The 26,932-nt window shown below is 43.1% G+C and overlaps 1 protein-coding gene across 4 annotated transcripts in view; it reads left to right on the top strand.

Moving 5' to 3' along the window:
- Positions 1 to 26,932, top strand: part of pparg (peroxisome proliferator-activated receptor gamma) — a 134,504-nt gene that overhangs the window by 87,542 nt on the left and 20,030 nt on the right. For all 4 annotated transcript variants that reach the window (XM_090242176.1, XM_036984368.2, XM_036984366.2 and 1 more), the window contains exons 6-7: positions 12,238 to 12,376; positions 13,841 to 14,284. In XM_090242176.1, the coding sequence (XP_090098302.1) occupies positions 12,238 to 12,376; positions 13,841 to 14,284 (583 nt within the window). The remainder of the gene's footprint in view (positions 1 to 12,237; positions 12,377 to 13,840; positions 14,285 to 26,932) is intronic.

Below are 26,932 nucleotides of genomic sequence, written 5' to 3'. Positions count from 1 at the left end.
AGCTGTAGAACCTTTTGAGGATCTGAGACGTGAGTGCTACGGTCGACAGTCATTTAGGCAGGTTACTTTAGTGTTCTTGGGCACAGGGACTATGGTGTTCTGCTTGAAACATGTCGGTAAACACGACTCATTCAGGGAAAGGGAAAGGTTGAAAATGTCAGTGAAGACAACTGCTAGTTGGTCAGCGCATGCTCGGAGTATGCATCCTGGTAATCTGTCTGGCCCTGCGGTCTTGTGAATGTTGACCTGTTTAAAGATATTTTTTTTCTTCTGGTTACACATTTATCATTTTCCTTTTTGCTTATGGCCGTATACAGCTCATTGAGTGTGGTCTTAGAGCTAGCATCAGTTTTTAGTGGTAAATAGACAGCTTTGAAGAATATAGATGAAAACTCTCTTGGTAAATAGTGTGGTCTACAGCTTATCATGAGATGCTCTACCTCAGGGGAAAACCTCAAAACTTCCTTAGAGTTCATGCACCAGATGTTATTTACAAATATACATAGACTGCCACCCCTTGTCTTACCAGAGGCCGCTGTTCTATCCTGCCCAAAAAGCTTAAAACCTGCCAGCTGTATGTTATTCATGTTGTCGTTCAGCCAGTCATATAATGTGTATAGCTAGCTAATAATGTTGACAAGCGAGTACCAGTAGAAGTCATGTAGTGTGTACAGCATGCTAACAATGTTGACTAGTACCAGTAGCTAGAAACTTTGTCAGTTGGCTAAACATAGTGATAAGTTATGTATTTATTTCTAAGTTGGCTAACTAATACTATCTATCTACCCTCTTCAACATTGTTTTTAATTGTGTTTAATCACTAATGCGGCTGACAGACATAAGATAGGCTACATTGATTGATGGTCCACGTCAAATTGTCTGGCTAGCTAATGACAGATCACGTCAATATGGCTAGTTAACTAGCTAACTTTCAGGAGATAAACTAGATAGCTAGCATCTATTAGTGGTGATGACAGTACTCAGACTGACAACTTTATCAGGATGATTCGAAAACAAAAGTCTAATCTCTGACGAAGCAAAATAAATGTCAAATGGGTAGGCTACCCTTCTGAAACTAGATGATCAATTTATGTTTACTGATCATGAAAATCAAATCAAATAAATATGTATTTGTCACATGCGCTGAATACAACAGGTAGACCTTACAATGAAATGCTTACTTACAAGCCCTTAACCAACAATGCAGTTTGAAGAAAATACCTTAAATTAAGAAATAAAAGTAACAAATAATTAAAGAGCAGCAGCAAAATAACAATAGCGAGGCTATATACAGGGGGTACCGGTACAGAGTCAATGTGGAGGCTATATACAGGGTGTACCGGTACAGAGTCAATGTGGAGGCTATATACAGGGAGCTATATATATTGCTTCCAACACTCTACTCAGCAAACTGGATGCAGTTTATCACAGTGCCATCTGTTTTGTTACTAAAGCACCTTATACCACCCACCACTGCGACCTGTATGCTCTAGTCGGCTGGCCCTCGCTACATATTCGTCGCCAGACCCACTGGCTCCAGGTCATCTACAAGTCCATGCTAGGTAAAGCTCCACCTTATCTCAGTTCACTGGTCACGATGGCAACACCCACCCGTAGCATGCGCTCCAGCAGGTGTATCTCACTGATCATCCCTAAAGCCAACACCTCATTTGGCCGCCTTTCGTTCCAGTTCTCTGCTGCCTGTGACTGGAACGAATTGCAAAAATCGCTGAAGTTGGAGACTTTTATCTCCCTCACCAACTTCAAACATCTGCTATCTGAGCAGCTAACCGATCGCTGCAGCTGTACATAGTCTATCGGTAAATAGCCCACCCAATTTTACCTACCTCATCCCCATACTGTTTTTATTTATTTACTTTTCTGCTCTTTTGCACACCAATATCTCTACCTGTACATGACCATCTGATCATTTATCACTCCAGTGTTAATCTGCTAAATTGTAATTATTCACCTACCTCCTCATGCCTTTTGCACACAATGTATATAGACTATTTTTTTCTTCATTTTTTTCTACTGTGTTATTGACTTGTTAATTGTTTACTCCATGTGTAACTCTGTGTTGTCTGTTCACACTGCTATGCTTTATCTTGGCCAGGTCGCAGTTGCAAATGAGAACTTGTTCTTAACTAGCCTACCTGGTTAAATAAAGGAGAAATAAAAAATAAATTTAAAAAAACAGAGTCAATGTGGAGGTTATATACAGAGGTTACCGGTACAGAGTCAATGTGGAGGCTATGTACAGGGGGGTACCGGTACAGAGTCAATGTGCGGGGGCACTGGTTAGTCGAGGTAATTGAGGTAATATGTACATGTAGGTAGAGTTATTAAAGTGACTATGCATAGATAACAACAGAGAGTAGCACCAGTGTAGAAGAGGGGGTTCAATGCAAATAGTCTGGGTAGCACTTTGATGAGATGTTCAGGAGTCTTATGGCTTGGGGGTAGAAGCTGATTAGAAACCTCTTGGACCTAGACTTGGCACTCCAGTACTTGCCGTGGGTAGCAGAGAGAACAGTCTATGTCTAGGGTGGCTGGCATCTTTGACAGTTTTTTGGCCTTCCTCTGACACCGCCTGGTATAGAGGTCCTGGATGGCAGGAAGCTTGAAGTACTGGGTCGTACACACTACCCTCTGTAGTGCCTTGCAGTCGGAAGCCGAGCAGTTGCCATACCTTGATTTGAAAAGGTTTTGTCGTGCCCTCTTCACGACTGTCTTGGTCTGCTTGGACCATGTTAGTTTGTTGGTTATGTGGACGCCAAGGAACTTGAAGCTCTCAACCTGCTCCACTACAGCCCTGTCAATGAGAATGGGGGCTGCAGTTACTTGCTGTATAACTCTGATAGAGCTGAAGTGCACAATTGTTTGTATGGAATAATCTGAAATTAGTAGTTCTGATTGCTATTCAAGAGGTGATCATATTACAACCAAATACTTGTAACATTCATTTGACAATCCCTTGAAAACGCCCCACAGATGTCAATGGTTTTAACAGAGATGGAGATCTCATTGACTGACAGAAGGCACATCTTATCTTATTGTGACATTTATTGATAACCTTTGACAGAGTACAGTAGAATATACAGTACAATGGAATAGATCTGAATAGAACGATAGAACAACAGTCCACATTCTGATACATGTGAAATGTTTTGAGTTGAAAGAGTTGACCAGAGGAAGCATGGCAGGAAACAGCAGCATGTTATTTAACAAACTAAACTATCAGTGTAAACCCTCAGTCTGACCTCTGATCTGTGTTTTAGTTCCAGCATCATGGCCTTGCAGATCTCACTCCTCTCCTCGTTCTACATTTTAGTAATTTAGCAGAGACTCACTCACAGCAACTTAGTGCATTCATCTTAAGATACTTTTGTATATATAGTGTATGTGGACACCCTTCGAATTAGTGGACTCTGCTTTTTCAGCCACACCTGTTGCTCACAGGTGTATAAAATCAAGCACACAGCCATGCAATCTCCATAGACAAACATTGGCAGTGGAATTGCCTTACTGAAGAGCTCAGTGACTTTCAACGTGGCACCGTCAGAGGATGCCACCTTTCCAACAAGTCAGTTTATCAAATTTCTGCCCTGCTAGAGCTGCCCCGATCAACTGTAAGTGATGTTATTGTGAAGTGGAAACATCTAGGAGCAACTACGGCTCAGCCACGAAGTGGTAGGCCACACAAGCTCACAGAATGGGACCAGCGAGTGCTGAAGCGCATAAAAATCATCTGTCCTCAGTTGCAGCACTCACTACCGAGTTCCAAACTGCTTCTGGAAGCAAAGTCAGCACGATAACTTTGTCGGGAGCTTCATGAAATGGGTCATGAAATCGGCGGACTAATCTGGGTTTGACAGATGCCAGGACAACACTACATACCCCAAGGCATAGTGCCAACTGTAAAGTTTGGTGGAGGAGGAATAATGGACTGGGGATGTTATTCATGGTTCGTGCTATGCCCCTTTATTCCAGTGAAGGGGAATCTTAACACAACAGCATACAATGACATTTAGACAATTCTGTGCTTCCAACTTTCTGGCAACAGTTTGGGGAAGGCCCTTTCCTGTTTCAGCATGACAATGCCCCCGTGTACAAAGCGAGGTCCATACAGAAATGGTTTGTTGAGATAAGTGTGGAAGAACTTGACTGGCCTGCACAGAGCCCTGACCTCAACCCCATCAAACACCTTTGGGATGAATTGGAATGCCAACTGTGAGCCAGGCCTAATCGCCTCAACATTAGTGCCCAACCCCACTAATGCTCTTGTGGCTGAGTAGAAGCAGGTCCCCTCAGCAATGTTCCAACATCTAGTGGAAAGCCTTCCCAGAGGAGTGGAGGCTGTTATAGCAGTAAAGGGGGGAACAACTCCATATTAATACCCATGATTTTGGAATGAGATGTTTGACAAGCAGATGTCCACATACGGTTGGTCATGTAATGTAGCTAGGTGGGACAACCACATATCATAGAAAGTACATTTTTCCTCAATGAAGTAGCTATCAGAAAAGTCAGTACTAGTAGGGAGAAAAGTCAGTACTAAACTCAGCAAAATGAGGGTTATACTAGGGTTATGTTAGGGTTATATTAGGGTTATACTAGGGTTATGTTAGGGTTATATTCGGGTTATACTAGTTATGTTAGGGTTATATTAGGGTTATGGTTATGTTGGGGTTAGGGTTAAATTTGGGTTATATTAGGGTTAGTGTTATATTAGGGTTATATTAGGGTTAGGGCTATATTAGGTTTAGGGTTATATTAGGGCTATGTTAGGGTTATATTAGGGTTAGGGCTGTATTAGGTTTAGGGTTATATTAGGGCTATGTTAGGGTTATATTAGGGTTATGTTAGGGTTATATTAGGGTTAGGGTTATATTGGTGTTAGGGTTATATTAGGGTTATATCAGGGTTAGGGTTATATTGGGGTTATATTGTGGTTAGGGTTATATTAGGGTTATGGTTATATTAGGGTTAGGGTTATATTAGGGTTAGGGTTATATTAGGGTTAGGGTTATATTAGGGTTATATTAGGGTTAGGGTTATATTGGGGTTAGGGTTATATTAGGGTTATATTAGGGTTAGTGTTATATTAGGGTTATATTAGGGTTAGGGTTATATTGGGGTTAGGGTTATGTTAAGGTTATGTTAGGGTTATACTAGGGTTATACTAGGGTTAGGGTAATATTAGGGTTAGGGTTAGGGTTAGAATTATATTAGTGTTATGTTAGGGTTATATTCGGGTTAGGGCTGTATTAGGTTTAGGGTTATATTAGGGCTATGTTAGGGTTATATTAGGGTTATGTTAGGGTTATATTAGGGTTAGGGTTATATTGGGGTTAGGGTTATATTAGGGTTATATCAGGTTTAGGGTTATATTGGGGTTATATTGTGGTTAGGGTTATATTAGGGTTAGGGTTATATTAGGGTTATATTAGGGTTATGGTTATATTAGGGTTAGGGTTATATTCGGGTTATATTAGGGTTAGGGTTATATTAGGGTTAGGGTTATATTGGGGTTAGGGTTATATTAGGGTTAGGGTTATATTAGGGTTATATTAGGGTTAGGGTTATATTGGGGTTAGGGTTATATTAGGGTTATATTAGGGTTAGTGTTATATTAGGGTTAGGGTTATATTGGGGTTAGGGTTATGTTAAGGTTATGTTAGGGTTATACTAGGGTTAGGGTAATATTAGGGTTAGGGTTATATTAGGGTTAGAATTATATTAGTGTTATGTTAGGGTTATACTAGGGTCAGGGTAATATTAGGGTTAGAATTATATTAGTGTTATGTTAGGGTTATATTAGGGTTAGGTTTGTATTAGGTTTAGGGTTATATTAGGGTTATGTTAGGGTTATATTGGGGTTAGGGTTATATTAGGGTTATATCAGGGTTAGGGTTATATTAGGGTTATATTATGGTTAGGGTTGTATTAGGGTTAGGGTTATATTAGGGTTATGTTAGGGTTATGGTTATATTAGGGTTAGGGTTATATTATGGTTATATTAGGGTTAGGGTTATATTAGGGTTAGGGTTATATTGGGGTTAGAGTTATATTAGGGTTAGGGTTATATTAGGGTTAGGGTTATATTAGGGTTATATTAGGGTTATATTGGGGTTAGGGTTATATTAGGGTTATATTAGGGTTAGTGTTATATTAGGGTTATATTAGGGTTAGGGTTATATTGGGGTTAGGGTTATGTTAGGCTTATGTTAGGGTTAGGGTTGTATTAGGTTTAGGGTTATATTAGGGCTATGTTAGGGTTGTATTAGGGTTATGTTAGGGTTATATTAGGCTTGTATTATGGTTAGGGATGTCTTTGGGTTAGGATTATAAACTCATCAAAAAAAGGAATGTCCTCATTGTCAACTGCGTTTATTTTCAGCAAACTTAACATATGTCAATATTTGTATGAACATAACAAGATTCAACAACTGAGACGTAAACTGAACAAGTTCCACAGACATGTGCCTAACAGAAATGTAATAATGAACTGCACCAGATTTGCCAGTTCTTGCTGTGAGATGTTACCCCACTCTTCCACCAAGGCACCTGCAAGTTCCAGGACATTTCTGGGGGGAATGGCCCTAGCCCTCACCCTCCGATCTAACAGGGTCCCAGACGTGCTCAATGGGATTGAGATCCGGGCTCTTCGCTGGCCATGGCAGAATACTGACATTCCTGTCTTGCAGGAAATAATGCACAGAATGAGCAGTATGGCTGGTGGCAGGAAGGGTACCACATGAGGGAGGAGGATTTCCACGACTTGTCAGTGAAGAGCACTTTTTGCCAGTCTTCTCTGGTCCAGCGACGGTGGGTTTGTGCCCATAGGCGACGTTGTTGCCGGTGATGTCTGGTGAGGACCTGCCTTACAACAGGCCTACAGGCCCTCAGTCCAGCCTCTCTCAGCCTATTGCGGACAGTCTGAGCATTGGAGGGATTGTGTGTTCCTGGTGTAACTCGGGCAGTTGTTGTTGCCGTCCTGTACCTGTCCTGCAGGTGTGATGTTTGGATGTACCGATCCTGTGCAGGTTGTCTGCCACTGCGAGGACGATCAGCTCTCCGTCCCATCTCCCTGTAGCGCTGTCTTATGCGTCTCATAGTACGGGCATTGCAATTTATTTCCCTGGCCACATCTTTCTTTTGGTGGTTTTGAGTCAGTAGAATGGCCTCTTTAGTGTCCTAAGTTTTCATAACTGTGACCTTAATTGCCTCCCGTCTGTAAGCTGTTAGTGTTTTAATGACCGTTCCACAGGTGCATGTTCCTTCATTGTTTATGGTTCATTGAACAAGCATGTGAAACAGTGTTTAAACCCTTTACAATGAAAATCTGTGAAGTTATTTGGATTTTAACTAATTATCTTTGAAAGACCGGGTCCTGAAAAAGGGATGTTTCTTTTTTTGCTGAGTTTAGTATCAGGGTAATTCAGTTCTAGTAGGGGGGAAAGTCAGTACTAGTGGGTGGGGGAGGGGAGGGGTGCTGTGGGATTATTTAAGATACTCTTTGAAGAGGTAGGGTTTCAGATGTTTACCAAAAATAGGCAGGTACTCTGCTGTCTTAGCTTCAGGGGGAAGCTGGTTCCAGCATTGGGGTGCTAGGTCATAAAATAACATTAACTGGGCTGAGCGGGAGCTGCCCTCCCATAGAGGTGGGAGGGCTAAGAGACCAGAGGTGGCAGAACAGACTACCCAGGTTGGGGTGTAGGGTTTTATCATAGCCTGAAGGTAGGGAGGGGCAGTTCCTCTTGCTGCTCCGTAGGCAAGTATCATAGTCTTATAGTGGAAGTGAGCTTTGACTGGAAGCCAGTGAAGCGTGCAGAGGAGTGGGGTGACATGGGAGAACTTGGGAAGGTTGAAGACCAGATCTGGTGGCAGTGTTCTGAATATGTTGCAGGGGTTTGATGGCACATGTTATAACAGGGTGTTGTCTCCAGATAGTCATCATGTTATAACAGGGTGTTGTCTCCAGTTAGTCATGTTATAACAGGGTGTTGTCTCCAGATAGTCATCATGTTATAACAGGGTGTTGTCTCCAGTTAGTCATGTTATAACAGGGTGTTGTCTCCAGATAGTCATCATGTTATAACAGGGTGTTGTCTCCAGATAGTCATCATGTTATAACAGGGTGTTGTCTCCAGATAGTCATCATGTTATAACAGGGTGTTGTCTCCAGTTAGTCATGTTATAACAGGGTGTTGTCTCCAGATAGTCATCATGTTAAAACAGGGTGTTGTCTCCAGTTAGTCATGTTATAACAGGGTGTTGTCTCCAGATAGTCATCATGTTATAACAGGGTGTTGTCTCCAGATAGTCATCATGTTAAAACAGGGTGTTGTCTCCAGTTTGTCATGTTATAACAGGGTGTTGTCTCCAGTTAGTCATGTTATAACAGGGTGTTGTCTCCAGATAGTCATCATGTTATAACAGGGTGTTGTCTACAGTTAGTCATGTTATAACAGGGTGTTGTCTCCAGTTAGTCATGTTATAACAGGGTGTTGTCTCCAGTTAGTCATGTTATAACAGGGTGTTGTCTCCAGATAGTCATCATGTTATAACAGGGTGTTGTCTCCAGATAATCATCATGTTATAACAGGGTGTTGTCTCCAGATAGTCATCATGTTATAACAGGGTGTTGTCTCCAGATAGTCATCATGTTATAACAGGGTGTTGTCTCCACATCGTCATCATGTTATAACAGGGTGTTGTCTCCACATCGTCATCATGTTATAACAGGGTGTTGTCTCCAGTTAGTCATGTTATAACAGGGTGTTGTCTCCACATCGTCATCATGTTATAACAGGGTGTTGTCTCCAGTTAGTCATGTTATAACAGGGTGTTGTCTCCAGATAGTCATCATGTTATAACAGGGTGTTGTCTCCACATCGTCATCATGTTATAACAGGGTGTTGTCTCCACATCGTCATCATGTTATAACAGGGTGTTGTCTCCACATCGTCATCATGTTATAACAGGGTGTTGTCTCCACATCGTCATCATGTTATAACAGGGTGTTGTCTCCAGATAGTCATCATGTTATAACAGGGTGTTGTCTCCAGATAGTCATCATGTTATAACAGGGTGTTGTCTCCAGATAGTCATCATGTTATAACAGGGTGTTGTCTCCACATCGTCATCATGTTATAACAGGGTGTTGTCTCCAGATAGTCATCATGTTATAACAGGGTGTTGTCTCCAGATAGTCATCATGTTATAACAGGGTGTTGTCTCCAGATAGTCATCATGTTATAACAGGGTGTTGTCTCCACATCGTCATCATATTATAACAGGGTGTTGTCTCCACATCGTCATCATGTTATAACAGGGTGTTGTCTCCACATCGTCATCATGTTATAACAGGGTGTTGTCTCCACATCGTCATCATGTTATAACAGGGTGTTGTCTCCAGATAGTCATCATGTTATAACAGGGTGTTGTCTCCACATCGTCATCATGTTATAACAGGGTGTTGTCTCCACATCGTCATCATGTTATAACAGGGTGTTGTCTCCACATCGTCATCATGTTATAACAGGGTGTTGTCTCCACATCGTCATCATGTTATAACAGGGTGTTGTCTCCAGATAGTCATCATGTTATAACAGGGTGTTGTCTCCACATCGTCATCATGTTATAACAGGGTGTTGTCTCCACATCGTCATCATGTTATAACAGGGTGTTGTCTCCAGATATTCATCATGTTATAACAGGGTGTTGTCTCCAGATAGTCATCATGTTATAACAGGGTGTTGTCTCCAGTTAGTCATGTTATAACAGGGTGTTGTCTCCAGTTAGTCATCATGTTATAACAGGGTGTTGTCTCCAGATAGTCATCATGTTATAACAGGGTGTTGTCTCCAGTTAGTCATGTTATAACAGGGTGTTGTCTCCAGTTAGTCATGTTATAACAGGGTGTTGTCTCCAGTTAGTCATGTTATAACAGGGTGTTGTCTCCACATCGTCATCATGTTATAACAGGGTGTTGTCTCCAGATAGTCATCATGTTATAACAGGGTGTTGTCTCCACATCGTCATCATGTTATAACAGGGTGTTGTCTCCAGATAGTCATCATGTTATAACAGGGTGTTGTCTCCAGATAGTCATCATGTTATAACAGGGTGTTGTCTCCACATCGTCATCATGTTATAACAGGGTGTTGTCTCCAGTTAGTCATGTTATAACAGGGTGTTGTCTCCAGATAGTCATCATGTTATAACAGGGTGTTGTCTCCAGATAGTCATCATGTTATAACAGGGTGTTGTCTCCAGATAGTCATCATGTTATAACAGGGTGTTGTCTCCAGATAGTCATCATGTTATAACAGGGTGTTGTCTCCAGATAGTCATCATGTTATAACAGGGTGTTGTCTCCACATCGTCATCATGTTATAACAGGGTGTTGTCTCCAGTTAGTCATGTTATAACAGGGTGTTGTCTCCAGATAGTCATCATGTTATAACAGGGTGTTGTGTCCAGTTAGTCATGTTATAACAGGGTGTTGTCTCCAGATAGTCATCATGTTATAACAGAGTGTTGTCTCCAGATAGTCATCATGTTATAACAGGGTGTTGTCTCCAGATAGTCATCATGTTATAACAGGGTGTTGTCTCCAGTTAGTCATGTTATAACAGGGTGTTGTCTCCAGATAGTCATCATGTTATAACAGGGTGTTGTCTCCAGATAGTCATCATGTTATAACAGGGTGTTGTCTCCAGATAGTCATCATGTTATAACAGGGTGTTGTCTCCAGATAGTCATCATGCTATAACAGGGTGTTGTCTCCAGATAGTCATCATGTTATAACAGGGTGTTGTCTCCAGATAGTCATCATGTTATAACAGGGTGTTGTCTCCAGTTAGTCATGTTATAACAGGGTGTTGTCTCCAGATAGTCATCATGTTATAACAGGGTGTTGTCTCCAGTTAGTCATGTTATAACAGGGTGTTGTCTCCAGATAGTCATCATGTTATAACAGGGTGTTGTCTCCAGATAGTCATCATGTTATAACAGGGTGTTGTCTCCAGATAGTCATCATGTTATAACAGGGTGTTGTCTCCAGATAGTCATCATGTTATAACAGGGTGTTGTCTCCAGATAGTCATCATGTTATAACAGGGTGTTGTCTCCAGTTAGTCATGTTATAACAGGGTGTTGTCTCCAGATAGTCATCATGTTATAACAGGGTGTTGTCTCCAGATAGTCATCATGTTATAACAGGGTGTTGTCTCCAGATAGTCATCATGTTATAACAGGGTGTTGTCTCCACATCGTCATCATGTTATAACAGGGTGTTGTCTCCAGATAGTCATCATGTTATAACAGGGTGTTGTCTCCAGATAGTCATCATGTTATAACAGGGTGTTGTCTCCACATCGTCATCATGTTATGACAGGGTGTCTCCAGATAGTCATCATGTTATAACAGGGTGTTGTCTCCAGTTAGTCATGTTATAACAGGGTGTTGTCTCCAGATAGTCATCATGTTATAACAGGGTGTTGTCTCCAGATAGTCATCATGTTATAACAGGGTGTTGTCTCCAGATAGTCATCATGTTATAACAGGGTGTTGTCTCCACATCGTCATCATGTTATAACAGGGTGTTGTCTCCAGATAGTCATCATGTTATAACAGGGTGTTGTCTCCAGATAGTCATCATGTTATAACAGGGTGTTGTCTCCACATCGTCATCATGTTATGACAGGGTGTCTCCAGATAGTCATCATATTATGACAGGGTGTCTCCAGATAGTCATCATGTTATAACAGGATGTTGTCTCCAGATAGTCATCATGTTATAACAGGGTGTTGTCTCCAGATAGTCATCATGTTATAACAGGGTGTCTTCACATCGTCATCATGTTATAACAGGGTGTCTTCACATCGTCATCATGTTATAACAGGGTGTTGTCTCCAGATAGTCATCATGTTATAACAGGGTGTTGTCTCCAGATAGTCATCATGTTATAACAGGGTGTTGTCTCCAGATAGTCATCGTGTTATAACAGGGTGTTGTCTCCAGATAGTCATTGTGTTATAACAGGGTGTTGTCTCCAGATAGTCATCGTGTTATAACAGGGTGTTGTCTCCAGATAGTCATCATGTTATAACAGGGTGTTGCCTCCAGATAGTCATCATGTTATAACAGGGTGTTTCCTTGTCTCCAGATAGTCGCCATGTTTCACAGTAATGTGCTTGATTTTGTTTGTTTGTTGTCTCTCTGCAGCCGTTTGTAATCCATGACATGAAGTCTCTTCAGGAAGGAGAGAGGTTTATCAACTGCAGGCAGATGCCCATCCATGTTGTCCAGGAGACCAGGACTGAGGCGGGGACTGAGGCTGGGACTGGAGCTGGCTGTGGTCTAGGTATTATCATGTTGTATCTGTCCTCTGTGGGGTTGGCTGTGGTCTAGGTATTATCATCTTGTATCTGTCCTCTGTGACTGTTTTCCCTGTACCTTTTCTTTCTCCTATTTCTTTTTTCTTTTTTTGTAGAGTGGTTAGTTACCTTTCTACACTGAACAAAAATATACACATGCAACAATTTAAAATATTTTACTGAGTTACAGTTCATGTAAGGAAATTAGTCAATTGAAATAAATGCATTAGTCCCTTATCTATGGATTTCCCATGACTGGGAATACAGATATGCATCAGTTGGTCACAGATACCTTACAAAATAGATAGGGGAGTTGATTGTGACCTGTGGAATGTTGTCCCACTCCTCTTCAATGGGTGTTCGAAGTATCTGGATATTGGCGGGAACTGGAATACACATCAATCCAGAGCATCCCTAACTGGCTCAATGGGTGACATGTCTGGTGAGTATGCAGGACATGTTTGAACTGGGACATTTTCAGCCTCCAGGAATTGTGTACAGATCCTTGCGACATGGGGCCGTGCATTATCATGCTTAAACATGAGCTGATGGCGGTGGATGAATGGCACGACAATGGGCTCACGGTGTCTCTGTACATTCAAATTGCCTTTGATAAAATCCAATTGTGTTCGTTGTCCGTAGCTTATGCCTGCCCATACCATAACCTCACCGCCACCATGGGGCACTCTGTTCACAACGTTGACATCAGCAAACCGCTTGCCCACACGAGCCATCTGCCCGGTTGAAACCGGGATTCATCCATAAGAACACACTTCTCCAGCTTTCCAGTGGACATCGAAGGTGAGCATTTGCCCACTGAAGTCAGTTACGATGCCGAACTGCAGTCACGTCAAGACCCTTGTGAGGACAACGAGTGCGCAGATGAGATTCCCTGGGACTGTCTCTAACAGTTTGTGTAGAACTTATTTGGTTGTGCAAACTCAGTTTCATTAGCTGTCCGGTGGCTGTTCTGAGACTATCCCGCAGGTGACAAAGCCAGATGTGAAGGTCCTGGGCTGGTATGGTTACACGTGGTCTGAAATTGTGATGCCGGTTGGACGTACTGCCAAATTCTCTAAATCAACATTGGAGGTGGCTTATGGTAGAGAAATTAAGATGCAATTCGTTGACAACAGCTCTGATTTCTGACATTCCTGCAGTCAGCATGCCAATTGCATGCCGTCTCAAAACTTAAGACGTCTGTGGCATTGTGTTGTGTGACCAAACTGCACATTTTAGTGGCTTTTTGTTGTCCCAGCACAAGGTGCACCTGTGTAATGATCATGCTATTTAATTAGCTTCTTGATATGCCACACGTTTCTGTGCATATGGAACATTTTGAGCGTCTTTTATTTAAGCTCATGAATCATGGGACCAACACTGTACATGTTGTGTTTATATTTTTGTTCAGTGAATATGAAATAACACTGAACAAATATGATTTGCTGCAGGTGGATGTCTGGCAGTGAGTGATGGTCTGGCTGTAGGTGGAGGTCTAGGTGGAGGTGTTGGTCTGGTCCAAGAGCCCACTGACGAGGTGCAGCTCAGGTTCTTCTACAGCTGTCAGTCGCGCTCCGCCGAGGCCGTCCGAGAGGTCACAGAGTTCGCTAAGAGCATCCCTGGCTTCGTGGGATTGGACCTGAACGATCAGGTGACTCTGCTGAAGTACGGCGTCATCGAGGTGCTCATCATCATGTGGGCTCCACTCATGAACAAAGATGGTACACTGATCTCCTATGGACAGATCTTCATGACGAGAGAGTTCCTAAAGAGCCTGAGGAAACCCTTCTGTGATATGATGGAACCCAAGTTTGAGTTCTCTGTTAAGTTCAACACCCTGGAGCTGTATGACAGTGATATGGCACTCTTCCTCGCGGTCATCATCCTCAGTGGAGGTTAGTATTGTAATATTATTATTAGCATCCTTATATAATGACAACCACCTCAATTGAGGGGTGGGGCTTAGCTATCATCCTCAGTGGAGGTGGGTGGGGTTTGCCATCATCCTCAATTGAGGTGGGTGGGGCTTAGCTATCATCCTCAATGGAGGTGGGTGGGGTTTGCCATCATCCTCAGTGGAGGTGGGTGGGGTGTGCCATCCTCCTCAGTGGAGGTGGGTGGGGTTTGCCATCCTCCTCAGTGGAGGTGGGTGGGGCTTAGCTATCATCCTCAATGGAGGTGGGTGGGGTTTGCAATCATCCTCAGTGGAGGTGGGTGGGGTGTGCCATCCTCCTCAGTGGAAGTGGGTGGGGTTTGCCATCCTCCTCAGTGGAGGTGGGTGGGGTTTGCCATCTACCTCAGTGGAGGTGGGTGGGGTTTGCCATCTACCTCAGTGGAGGTGGGTGGGGTTTGCCATCCTCCTCAGTGGAGGTGGGTGGGGTTTGCCATCCTCCTTAGTGGAGGTGGGTGGGGTTTGCCATCCTCCTCAGTGGAGGTGGTGGGGCTTTTCAGTCTAGAAAAGTGGTATTCCAATTTTTTAAGCATGGACCCTATTTTTTCATTCAAATTTCTCGGAAACCCATTTTTTTTGCTAGGATTTCTCACAACCTCATCCCACCACACCCCAAAGTTTTTTACATTGACAAATAACCTTAAATTCATAAAATGTTAATCTCTTATCAAACTGAAAAAAAATGAAAAAAAATGTACGCAATACAATTGTGTTTTCAACTGATCTTTCTCAAAAACGTTAGATTTTTGGCATCCCGAGTGGCGCAGTGGTCTAAGGCACTGCATCGCAGTGCTAGCTGTGCCACTAGAAATTCTGGGTTCGAGTCCATGCTCTGTCACAGCCGGACACGGCTGGGGGCGGTGCACAATTGGCCCAGCATCACCCGGGTTAGGGGAGGGTTTGGCCGGCAGGGATGTCCTTGTGCCATTGCGCACTAGCGACTCCTGCGGCTGGCCGGGTGCAGTGCAGCTGACACTGTTGCCAGGTGTACGGTGTTTCCTCCGGCTTGCTTCTGGGTGAAGTGGGCATTGTGTCAAGAAGCAGTGCAGCTTGGTTGTGTTTCGGAGGTCACACTTCTCTCCTCTCCTGAGTCCATGCGGGAGTTGCAGCGATGAGACAAGGCTGTAACTACCAATTGGATACCACGGACCACAAGAAAGGTTTCAAGTGTTTGTAGTAGCAGCATAGATTTAGGGTTAATCAGTACAGCGACAGCTAGTGTATGTCAGAAAGACAGGTTTGACCTGTTTGTAGTAGCAGCATAGAGTTAGGGTTAGGGTTAATCAGTACAGCGACAGCTAGTGTATGTCAGAAAGACAGGTTTTACCTGTTTATAGTAGCAGCATAGATTTATCAGAAGATAATTAATGTGATGGTTCCTAACCCTCTGCCTGTTACACATGTGGAGTTGGTGGCATATTACATACAGTAAGTGGAGTTGACAGCATATTACATACAGTAAGTAGAGTTGGCAGCATATTGCATAAGTGGAGTTGGCAGCATATTACATAAGTGAAGTTGGCAGCATATTACATAAGTGGAGATGGCAGCATACTACATAAGTGGAGTTGGTGGCATATTACATACAGTAAGTGGAGTTGGCAGCATATTACATAAGTGAAGTTGGCAGCATATTACATAAGTGGAGTTGGCAGCATATTACATAAGTGGAGTTGGCAGCATATTACAGTAAGTGGAGTTGGCAGCATATTACAGTAAGTGGAGTTGGCAGCATATTACAGTAAGTGGAGTTGCCAGCATATTACAGTAAGTGCTACAGTGTTGAGGATCAGCGTGGCAGATGTGTTGCTACCTACCCTCACCTTCTGGGGGCGGCCTGTCATGAAGTCCAGGATCCAGTTGCAGAGGGAGGTGTTCAGTCCCAGGATCAATAGCTTGGTGATGAGCTTTGAGGGTACTATGGTGTTGAACGCTGAGCTGTAGTCAATGAACAGCATTCTCACATAGGTGTTCCTTTTGTCCAGGTGGGAAAGGGCAGTGGGGAGTGCAATAGAGATTGCATCATCTGTGGATCTGTTTGGGCGGAATGCAAATTGAAGTGGGTTTACTGTTTCTGGGAAAATGGTGTTGATGTGAGCCATTACCAGCCTTTGAAAGCACTTCATGGCTACGGATGTGAGTGCTACGGGTCTGTAGTCACTTAGGCAGGTTGCCTTTGTGTTCTTGGGCACAGGGACTATGGTGGTCTACTTGAATCATGTTGCTATTACAGACTCATTCAGGGACATGTTGAAAATGTCAGTGAAGACACCTGCCAGTTGGTCAGCACATGCCTGGAGCACACGTCCTGGTAATCCGTCTGGCCCCGCAGTCGTCCGGAACAGCTGATGCTCTCATGCATGCCTCGGTGTGCTCTCATGCATGCCTCAGTGGGCAGTTTGCGGCTGTGCTTCCCTTTGTAGTTTATAATCGTTTTTTGCACGCTTTGAGGATAACGGTGCCACCGACGTGGCCCGGCTACCAAGGACTGTAGCCTCTCCTTATACATGAGTGAGTAAAACATTTAAACTTGTTAACTTCTTATGGTATAGGGGACGGTTGCGTCCCACTTTGGCAAAAGCCCAGGGAAAATGCAGCGCGGCACATTTTAAAAAATGATATAAAAATCTAACTTTCAAAAGCATAAGAAGCTATTATCTGATGATAGCACAACAGTAAACAAAGAGAGTAGCATATTTCAACCCTGCAGGAGCAACACAAAACGCAGAAATAAAATATAAATCATGCCTTACCTTTGACGAGCTTCTTTTGTTGGCACTCCAATATGTCCCATAAACATCACAATTAGTCCTTTTGGTCGATTAATTCTGTCCATATATATCCACAATATCCATTTATTTGGCCCGTTTGATCCAGAAAAAAACAGCTTCCAAAATGCGCAACGTCACTATAAAATATTTAAAAAGTTGCCTATAAACTTTGCCAAAATATTTCAATCTACTTTTGTAACACAACTTTAGGTTATTTTAAACGTTAATAATCGATCAAATTGAAGACGGGTCTATCTGTTTTCAATAGAGGACGAGAGGAAACAAACGCTACTTTTCAAGTCTAACGCAAATCTCAACAGTGTTACCCATTTCCTAGATGGCCGGACTTCTTCATTGCACAAAGGAATAACCTCAACCAAATTCCAAAGACTGGTGACATCCAGTGGAAGCGGTAGGAACTGAAAACAAGTTCCTAAGAAATATAATTTGCCAATGAGAACTGAACAGACAGAGACCTCACAAAAAAATTCTGAACGGTTAGTCCTCTGGGTTTTGCCTGCTACATAAGTTATGTTATACTCACAGACATGATTCAAACAGATTTAGAAACTTCAGAGTGTTTTCCATCCAAATCTACTAATAATATGCATATCTTATATTCTTGGCATGAGTAGCAGGAAGTTGAAATTGGGCACGCTATTTATCCAAAAGTGAAAATGCTGCCCCCTATACCTTAAGTTAACCCTCGCAAGGCTGCTGGCCCAGACAGCATCCCTAGGCGCGCCCTCAGAGCATGCGCAGACCAGCTGGCTGGTGTGTTTACGGGCATATTCAATCTCTCCCTATCCCAGTCTGCTGTCCCCACTTGCTTCAAGATGGCCACCATTGTTCCTGTACCCAAGAAGGCAAATGTAACTGAACTTAATGACCATCACCCCTTAGTACTCAGCTCTGTCATCATGAAGTGCTTTGAGAGAATCGTCAAGGATCATAACACCTTACCTGCCACCCTAGACCCACTTTTTTTTGCTTACCGCCCCAATAGATCCACAGGCGATGCAATCACCGTTACTATGCACACTGCCCTATCCCATCTGGACAAGAGGAATACCTATGTAAGAATGCTGTTTATTGACAATAGCTCAGCATTCAACACCATGGTACCCTATGGTGTTAAATGCAGACGACACAACAGTAGTAGGCTTGATTACCAACGATGAGGAGACAGCCTACAGGGAGGAGGTGAGGGCTCTGGGAAATAACCTCACATCAGTCAGGAAAATAACCTCACACTCAATGTCAACAAAACAAACGAGATGATTGTGGATTTCAGGAAACAGCAGAGGGTGCACCCCCCCTATCTACATTGACAAGACTGCAGTTTAGAAGGTGGAAAGCTTCAAATTCCTTGGCATACACATCACTGACAAATTGAAATGAACCACCCTCACATACAGTGTGGTGAAGAAGGCGCAACAGAGCCTCTTCAATCTCAGGAGGCTAAAGAAATTTGACTTGTCACTTAAAACCTTCACAAATTTTTACAGATGCACAATTGAAAGCATCCTGTCGGGCTATATTACCGCCTGGTACGGCAACAGCACCACCCGCAACCGCAAGGCTCTCCAGTGGGTCGTGCTGTCTCCCCAACGCATTACCGCGGGCAAACTACCCGCCCTACAGGACACCTACAGCACACGATGTCAAAGGAAGGCCAAAAAGATCATCAAGGACATCAACCACCCGAGCCACTCCCTGTTCACACCGCTACCATCCAGAAGGCGAGGTCAGTACAGCTGCATCGTAGCTGTGACAGAGAGACTGAAAAACAGTTTCTCTCTCAAGGCCATCAGACTAGCCGGCTACCATCCGGCTACTGAACCCTGCACCTTAGAGGCTGCTGCCCTATATACGTAGACATGGAATCACTGGTCACTTTAATAATGTTTACGTACTGCTTTACTCATCTCATATGTATATACTGTATTCTATTCTACTGTATTTTAGTCAATGCTCATCCTAATATGTATATATTTCTTAATTCCGTTACTTTACTTTTAGATGTGTGTATTGTATGTGAATTGTTATATCAAATCAAATCAAATGTATTTATATAGCCCTTCGTACATCAGCTGATATCTCAAAGTGCTGTACAGAAACCCAGCCTAATACCCCAAACAGTAAGCAATGCAGGTGTTGAAGCACGTTGCTAGGAAAAACTCCCTAGAAAGGCCAAAACCTAGGAAGAAACCTAGAGAGGAACCAGGCTATGAGGGGTGGCCAGTCCTATTCTGGCTGTGCCGGGTGGAGATTATAACAGAACATGGCCAAGATGTTCAAATGTTCATAAATGACCAGCATGGTCAAATAATAGGTCTGGGACAGGTAGCACATCCGGTGAACAGGTCAGGATTCCATAGTCGCAGGCAGAACAGTTGAAACTGGAGCAGCAGCACGGCCAGGTGAACTGACAGCAAGGAGTCATCATGCCAGGTAGTCCTGAGGCATGGTCCTAGGGCTCAGGTCCTCCAAGAGAGAGAAAGAAAGAGAGAAAGAGATAATTAAATTCACACAGGACACCAGATAAGACAGGAGAAGTACTCCAGATATAACAAACTGACCCTAGCCCCCCGACACATAAACTACTGCAGCATAAATACTGGAGGCTGAGACAGGAGGGGTCAGGAGACACTGTGGCCCCATCCGATGACACCCCCGGACAGGGCCAAACAGGAAGGATATAACCCCACCCACTTTGCCAAAGCACAGCCCCCACACCACTAGAGGGATATCTTCAACCACCAACTTACCATCCTGAGACAAGGCCGAGTATAGCCCACAAAGATCTCCACCACGGCACAACCCAAGGGGGGGGCGCCAACCCAAACATGAAGATCACATCAGTGACTCAACCCACTCAAGTGACGCACCCCTCCTAGGGATGGCATGAAAGAGCACCAGTAAGCCAGTGACTCAGCCCCTGTAATAGGGTTAGAGGCAGAGAATCGAAGAGGGGAACCGGCCAGGCAGAGACAGCAAGGGCGGTTTGTTGCTCCAGAGCCTTTCCGTTCACCTTCACACTCCTGGGCCAGACTACACTCAATCAAATGACCCACTGAAGAGATGAGTCTTCAGTAAAGACTTAAAGGTTGAGACCGAGATTGCGTCTCTCACATGGGTAGGCAGACCATTCCATAAAAATGGAGCTCTACAGGAGAATGCCCTGCCTCCAGCTGTTTGCATAGACATTCTAGGGACAATTCTAGGGACAACGCAGGAGGCCTGCGTCTTGTGACCGTAGCGTACGTGTAGGTATGTACGGCAGGACTAAATCAGAGAGATAGTTAGGAGCAAGCCCATGTAATACTTTGTAGGTTAGCAGTATAACCTTGAAATCAGCCCTTGCCTTGACAGGAAGCCAGTGTAGGGAGGCTAGCACTTGAGTAATATGATCAAATCTTTTGGTTCTAGTCAGGATTCTAGCAGCCGTATTTAACACTAACTGAAGTTTATTTTGTGCTTTATCCGGGTAGCCGGAAAGTAGAGCATTGCAGTAGTCTAACCTAGAAGTGACAAAAGCATGGATTAATTTTTCTGCATCATTTTTGGACAGAAAGTTTCAGATTTTTGCAGTGTTAAGTGGTTGGAAAAAAGCTGTCCTTGAAACAGTCTTGATATGTTTGTCAAAAGAGAGATCAGGGTCCAGAGTAACGCCGAGGTCCTTCACAGTTTTATTTGAGGTGACTGTACAACCATTAAGATTAATTGTCAGATTCAACAGAAGATTTCTTTGTTTCTTGGGACCTAGAACAAGCATCTCTGTTTTTTCCGAGTTTAAAAGTAGAAGTCTCAGTGCTATGATGGGGTGATGGGGTGCTATGATGGGGTCTAAAACCAGACAGAAGCATTTCGTATACATTGTTTTGTCTTCAGGAAGGCAGTGAGTTGCTGCGCAACAGCCTTTTCTAAAATTTTTGAGAGGAATGGAAGATTCGATATAGGCCGATAGTTTTTTATATTTTCTGGGTCAAGGTTTGACTTTTTCAAGAGAGGCTTTATTACTGCCACTTTTAGTGAGTTTGGTACACATCCGGTGGATAGAGAGCCATTTATTATGTTAAACTACTGCAGTGTTGGAGCAAGGAAAACAAGCACACGCAATAACATCTGTTAAATATGTGTATGTGACCAATAGAATATGATTTGATATTAGGTTTATGTTAGGGTTAAATTAAGTTATTTTACGGGTTATATTAGGGTTAGGGTTATATATTAGGGTTAGGGTTATATCAGGGTTATGTTAGGGTTATATTAGGGGTAGGGTTATATCAGGGTTAGGGTTCAATTACGGTTATATTAGGGTTAGGGTTGTATTAGGGTTATGTTAGGGTTATATTAGGGTTAGGGTTATGTTAGGGTTATATTTGTCTTGTGTTATGGTTATATTAGGGTTAGGGTTCAATTAGGGTTATATTAGGGTTAGGGTTGTATTAGGGTTATGTTAGGGTTAGGGTTATGTTAGGGTTATATTTGTCTTGTATTATGTTTAGGGTTATATTAGGGTTAGGGTTATATTTGTATTGTATTATGGTTAGGGTTATATTAGGGTTAGGGTTTTATTTGTCTTGTATTATGGTTAGGGTTATATTAGGGTTAGGGTTTTATTTGTCTTGTATTATGGTTAGGGTTATATTAGGGTTAGGGTTATATTTGTCTTGTATTATGGTTAGGGTTATATTATGGCTAGGGTTATATCAAATCAAATCAAATCAAATCAAATTTTATTTTTTGTCACATACACATGGTTAGCAGATGTTAATGCTAGGTTAGGTTAGTAATTAGGGTTAGGGTTATATTTGTCTTGTATTATGGTTAGGGTTATATTATTATTGGTTACATACCAATGGCCCATGTCATGGCGGCGCGTGTACAACGCGAATTAGCAGTGATTTACTTAATAGTTCTTAATTTATTCACTCAGTACAGCCTGATGAACACTCTATAGAGCAGACAAGAACTCCTGGATACTGGAACACAATGCACAACATACAACTTCCACGAGAGATCGCGAAGACACCCCGGGAGACTGAAACATCGCCGAGAGGAAGTGCCCGGAGGCGGCGTCGAGATAACAAAGGCGTGGGAAGCGGGGCGGCCTCCGGGCTAGGCAAAAGCTAACCGCACATCGGCTTTTACTACCTAGCCTTTTTTGCTGCAGCCTATATACCTCCGGATGCTAATGCTAAACTAGCAATGAAAGAACTGCAGGTCGCTATTCGCAAGCAGAACACTGCACATCCTGATGGTGCTTTTATTATTGCAGGGGATTTTAACCACTCAAATTTTAAAACTGTTTTTCCAAAATTCTGTCCCACTAGAGGAGACAATACACTAGACCACGTGTACACAAACATTCTGGAGTCTTACAAAGCCATTCCCCTCCCCCACCTGGGACAGTCTGATCACCTTTCACTGTTCCTACTCCCCAAGCATTTACCCCTTATTAAACTTGTGAAACCAAGTCAAAGTGGACAGTCAAAGTGTGGCCAGAGGAGTTTAAACACACAGACTGGAGATTGTTTGCCACTCAGGCCACCTACGACACCCATATGGACATTGAAACATATGCTTCTTCCATTCTGGATTACATCAACATCTGCATCAACAACGTCACCACCCATGAACTAATAAAGACCTTCCCCAACCAGAAGCCTTGGATGAACAGAGAGGTCCGACTACTGCTAAAGGCACGCAGCGCTGCTTTCAGATCCGGCGATACGGAAGCCTACAGCTCATCCAGGGCTAACCTGAAAAAGGGAATCAAGATGGCTAAACATGACCACAAACTGCAGATTGAGGAGCACTTCAACAACATCTCCAATCCTCGACGCATGTGGAAGGCCATCCAAGCCATCACAGACTACCGGCCAAGAAACCCTACCCACACAGCCAGTGACGTCTCCATCGCCAATGAGTTAAACAGGTTCTATGCTCACTTCGACAGGGACAACAAAGATCCAGCCATCAAAGCTGAGCTCCACCCAAACGACCTCCCCTCAGATTATCCATTGCAGATGTGTTGTCTGCACTGAGCAGGGTGCATGCAAGGCTGCTGGTCCTGATGGCTTCCCCGGTCGTGTGCTCAGAGCATGTGCTGGACAGCTGGCCGAGGTCTTCACTGATATTTTCAACCTGTCACTGGCCCAGGCGGTGGTCCCCACGTGCTTTAAGTCCGCAACCATTGTGCCAGTACTGAAGCAGTCGACCGCATTAAGACTGAATGACTTCCGACCTGTTGCACTCACCCCCACGATCCTGAAGTGCTTCGAAAGACTGGTTTTGACCTACCTTATGTCCTGCCTCCCTCAACGCTGGATCCCCACCATAAAATTTGATTTGATTTGATTTGAGTTTGCCGACCAACCGAACAGGTCTACAGAGGAAGCCATCTCCACAGCTTTACACTCTACCCTGACCTACCAGGACAAAACCAACACCTATGTGAGAATGCTGTTCATAGACTTTAGCTCAGCATTCAATAGGTCATTCCCTCTAGGCTGGTCACCAAACTCCATGACCTCTGTAACTGGACTTTGGACTTCCTGACCAACAGACCCCAGTCTGTCAGGTTAGACAACTTCACTTCCTCAACCCTGAACCTGAACACCGGTGAGCCACAGAGCTGCGTCCTGTATTCCCTCTTCACCTATGACTGCGTTCCTGTACACGGTTCCAACACCATCGTCAAGTTCTCAGACGACACCACGGTGGTAGGCCTGATCAGTAACAATGACGAGTCAGCCTACAGGGAGGAGGTCAAGCACCTGGCTGCATGGTGCGCTGACAACAACCTAGTTCTCAAAGCAAAGAAATCACCTGTCTCCCAAGATCCTTGTGCACTTTTACCGCTCACAGTCGAGAGCATTCTGACTAACTGTGCCACAGTGTGGTTTGTCGGATGCTCTGTCGCATACCGGAAGGCCCTGCAATGGGTGGTGAAAACCGCCCAGCACATCACTGGTGCCCAGCTCCCTGCCATCGGTGACCTCCAGCGCAAGCGGTGTCTGCGTAGGGTGGTGCGCGGCATCATCTGGGACCCTTCACATCCATGCCACAAACTGTTTTCCCTCCTACCATCAGGCAGGCGATACAGACAGGTCTTTACGTTCCCTCACTAGCAGGCTCACGAACAGTCGCTTTCCAGCTACTGTAACCCTGCTGAACTCTGTGACACGGCACTAGCCATATCCACCCGCCCACATCTTAGTACTGCGTCTCAGGGACCTTGTTGCACTAATCTCTTTGCACTCTTCACGATACTACTGGTCTCTGACATTGCTTTGCAAAGTCTGATTAAGGACATTATTCAGTTGTACATGTTGTCGTGGCGTTGTATTAGTTAATGTGGGGATTTAAAATAGAGAGAAAAAGAGAAAGTACACGAGAGAAATATACATTTGGGTGAATTTGTCAGCTATGCTTATTATAACCCTAGCCTTGCCCCAAACTGCCGCTCTTATGGGAATATAATGATGTAGTTACGTGGGGAAGGTCTCCGTGGGTTCTCCGCGTGGACCGTTCAGGCAGCTCAATGACGCACTTCTCCGGGTTATATAAGGGTTATATTAGGGTTAGGGTTATATTAGGGTTAGGGTTATGGTTAGGGTTAAATTAGGGTTATGGTTATGTTGGGGTTAGGGTTAAATTAGGGTTAGGGTTATATTAGGGTTATTTTGTGGTTAGGGTTAAATTAGGGTTATGGTTAGGGTTATGTTGGGGTTAGGGTTAAATTAGGGTTAGGGTTATATTAGGGTTAGGGTTATATTAGGGTTAGGGTTATATAAGGGTTAGGGTTATGGTTAGGGTTAAATTAGGGTTATGGTTAGGGTTAAATTAGGATTATGGTTAGTGTTATATCAGGGTTATATTAGGGTTAGGATTATGGTTAGGGTAATATTAGGGTTATATTAGGGTTAGGGTTATATTAGGGTTATGTTGGGGTTAGGGTTACATTAGGGTTAGGGTTATATTAGGGTTATATTAGGGTTAGGGTTATATTAGGGTTAGGGTTATATTAGGGTTAGGGTTATATTAGGGTTATGGTTAGGGTTAAATTAGGGTTATGGTTAGGGTTATGTTGGGGTTAGGGTTATATTAGGGTTATATTAGGGTTAGGGTTATAGTATGGTTAGGGTTATGTTGGGGTTAGGGTTATATTAGGGTTAGGGTTAGGGTTAGGGTTAAATTAGGGTTATGGTTAGGGTTAAATTAGGGTTATATTAGGGTTAGGGTTATATTATGGTTAGGGTTAAATTAGGGTTATGGTTAGGGTTATATTAAAGTTATGGTTAGGGTTATATTAGGGTTATATTAGGGATATGGTTAGGGTTATATTAGGGTTAAATTAGGGTTAGGGTTATATTAGGGTTAGGGTTATATTAGGGTTAGGGTTAAATTAGGGTTATGGTTAGGGTTAGGGTTATATTAGGGTTCGGGTTAAATTAGGGTTATGGTTAGGGTTATATCAGGGTTATATTAGGGTTAGGATTATGGTTAGAGTTATATTAAAGTTATGGTTAGGGTTATATTAGGGTTATATTAGGGATATGGTTAGGGTTATATTAGGGTTAAATTAGGGTTAGGGTTATATTAGGGTTAGGGTTATATTAGGGTTAGGGTTAAATTAGGGTTATGGTTAGGGTTAGGGTTATATTAGGGTTCGGGTTAAATTAGGGTTATGGTTAGGGTTATATCAGGGTTATATTAGGGTTAGGATTATGGTTAGAGTTATATTAAAGTTATGGTTAGGGTTATATTAGGGTTATATTAGGGATATGGTTAGGGTTATATTAGGGTTAAATTAGGGTTAGGGTTATATTAGGGTTTTATTAGGGTTAGGGTTATATTAGGGTTAGGGTTAAATTAGGGTTATGGTTGTGTTGGGGTTAGGGTTAAATTAGGGTAGGGTTATATTAGGGTTAGGTTTATATTATGGTTGGGGTTATATTAGGGTTATATTAGGGTTAGGGTTATATTAGGGTTAGGGTTATATTAGGGTTAGGGTTATATTAGGGTTAGGGTTATGTTAGGGTTATATTTGTCTTGTATTATGTTTAGGGTTATATTAGGGTTAGGGTTATATTTGTATTGTATTATGGTTAGGGTTATATTAGGGTTAGGGTTATATTTGTATTGTATTATGGTTAGGGTTATATTAGGGTTAGGGTTATATTTGTCTTGTATTATGGTTAGGGTTATATTAGGGTTAGGGTTATATTTGTCTTGTATTATGGTTAGGGTTATATTATGGCTAGGGTTATATTAGGGTTAGGGTTATATTTGTCTTGTATTATGGTTAGGGTTATATTATTATTGGTTACATACCAATGGCCCATGTCATGGCGGCGCGTGTACAACGCGAATTAGCAGTGATTTACTTAATAGTTCTTAATTTATTCACTCAGTACAGCCTGATGAACACTCTATAGAGCAGACAAGAACTCCTGGATACTGGAACACAATGCACAACATACAACTTCCACGAGAGATCGCGAAGACACCCCGGGAGACTGAAACATCGCCGAGAGGAAGTGCCCGGAGGCGGCGTCGAGATAACAAAGGCGTGGGAAGCGGGGCGGCCTCCGGGCTAGGCAAAAGCTAACCGCACATCGGCTTTTACTACCTAGCCTTTTTTGCTGCAGCCTATATACCTCCGGATGCTAATGCTAAACTAGCAATGAAAGAACTGCAGGTCGCTATTAGCAAGCAGAACACTGCACATCCTGATGGTGCTTTTATTATTGCAGGGGATTTTAACCACTCAAATTTTAAAACTGTTTTTCCCAAATTCCACCAAAATG

This window comes from Oncorhynchus mykiss, chromosome 7 (assembly GCF_057628025.1).
Source record: "Oncorhynchus mykiss isolate SJ-2025 chromosome 7, ASM5762802v1, whole genome shotgun sequence".
NCBI classification, from domain to species: domain Eukaryota; kingdom Metazoa; phylum Chordata; class Actinopteri; order Salmoniformes; family Salmonidae; genus Oncorhynchus; species Oncorhynchus mykiss.
This window is presented reverse-complemented; position numbering and strand designations above follow the sequence as displayed.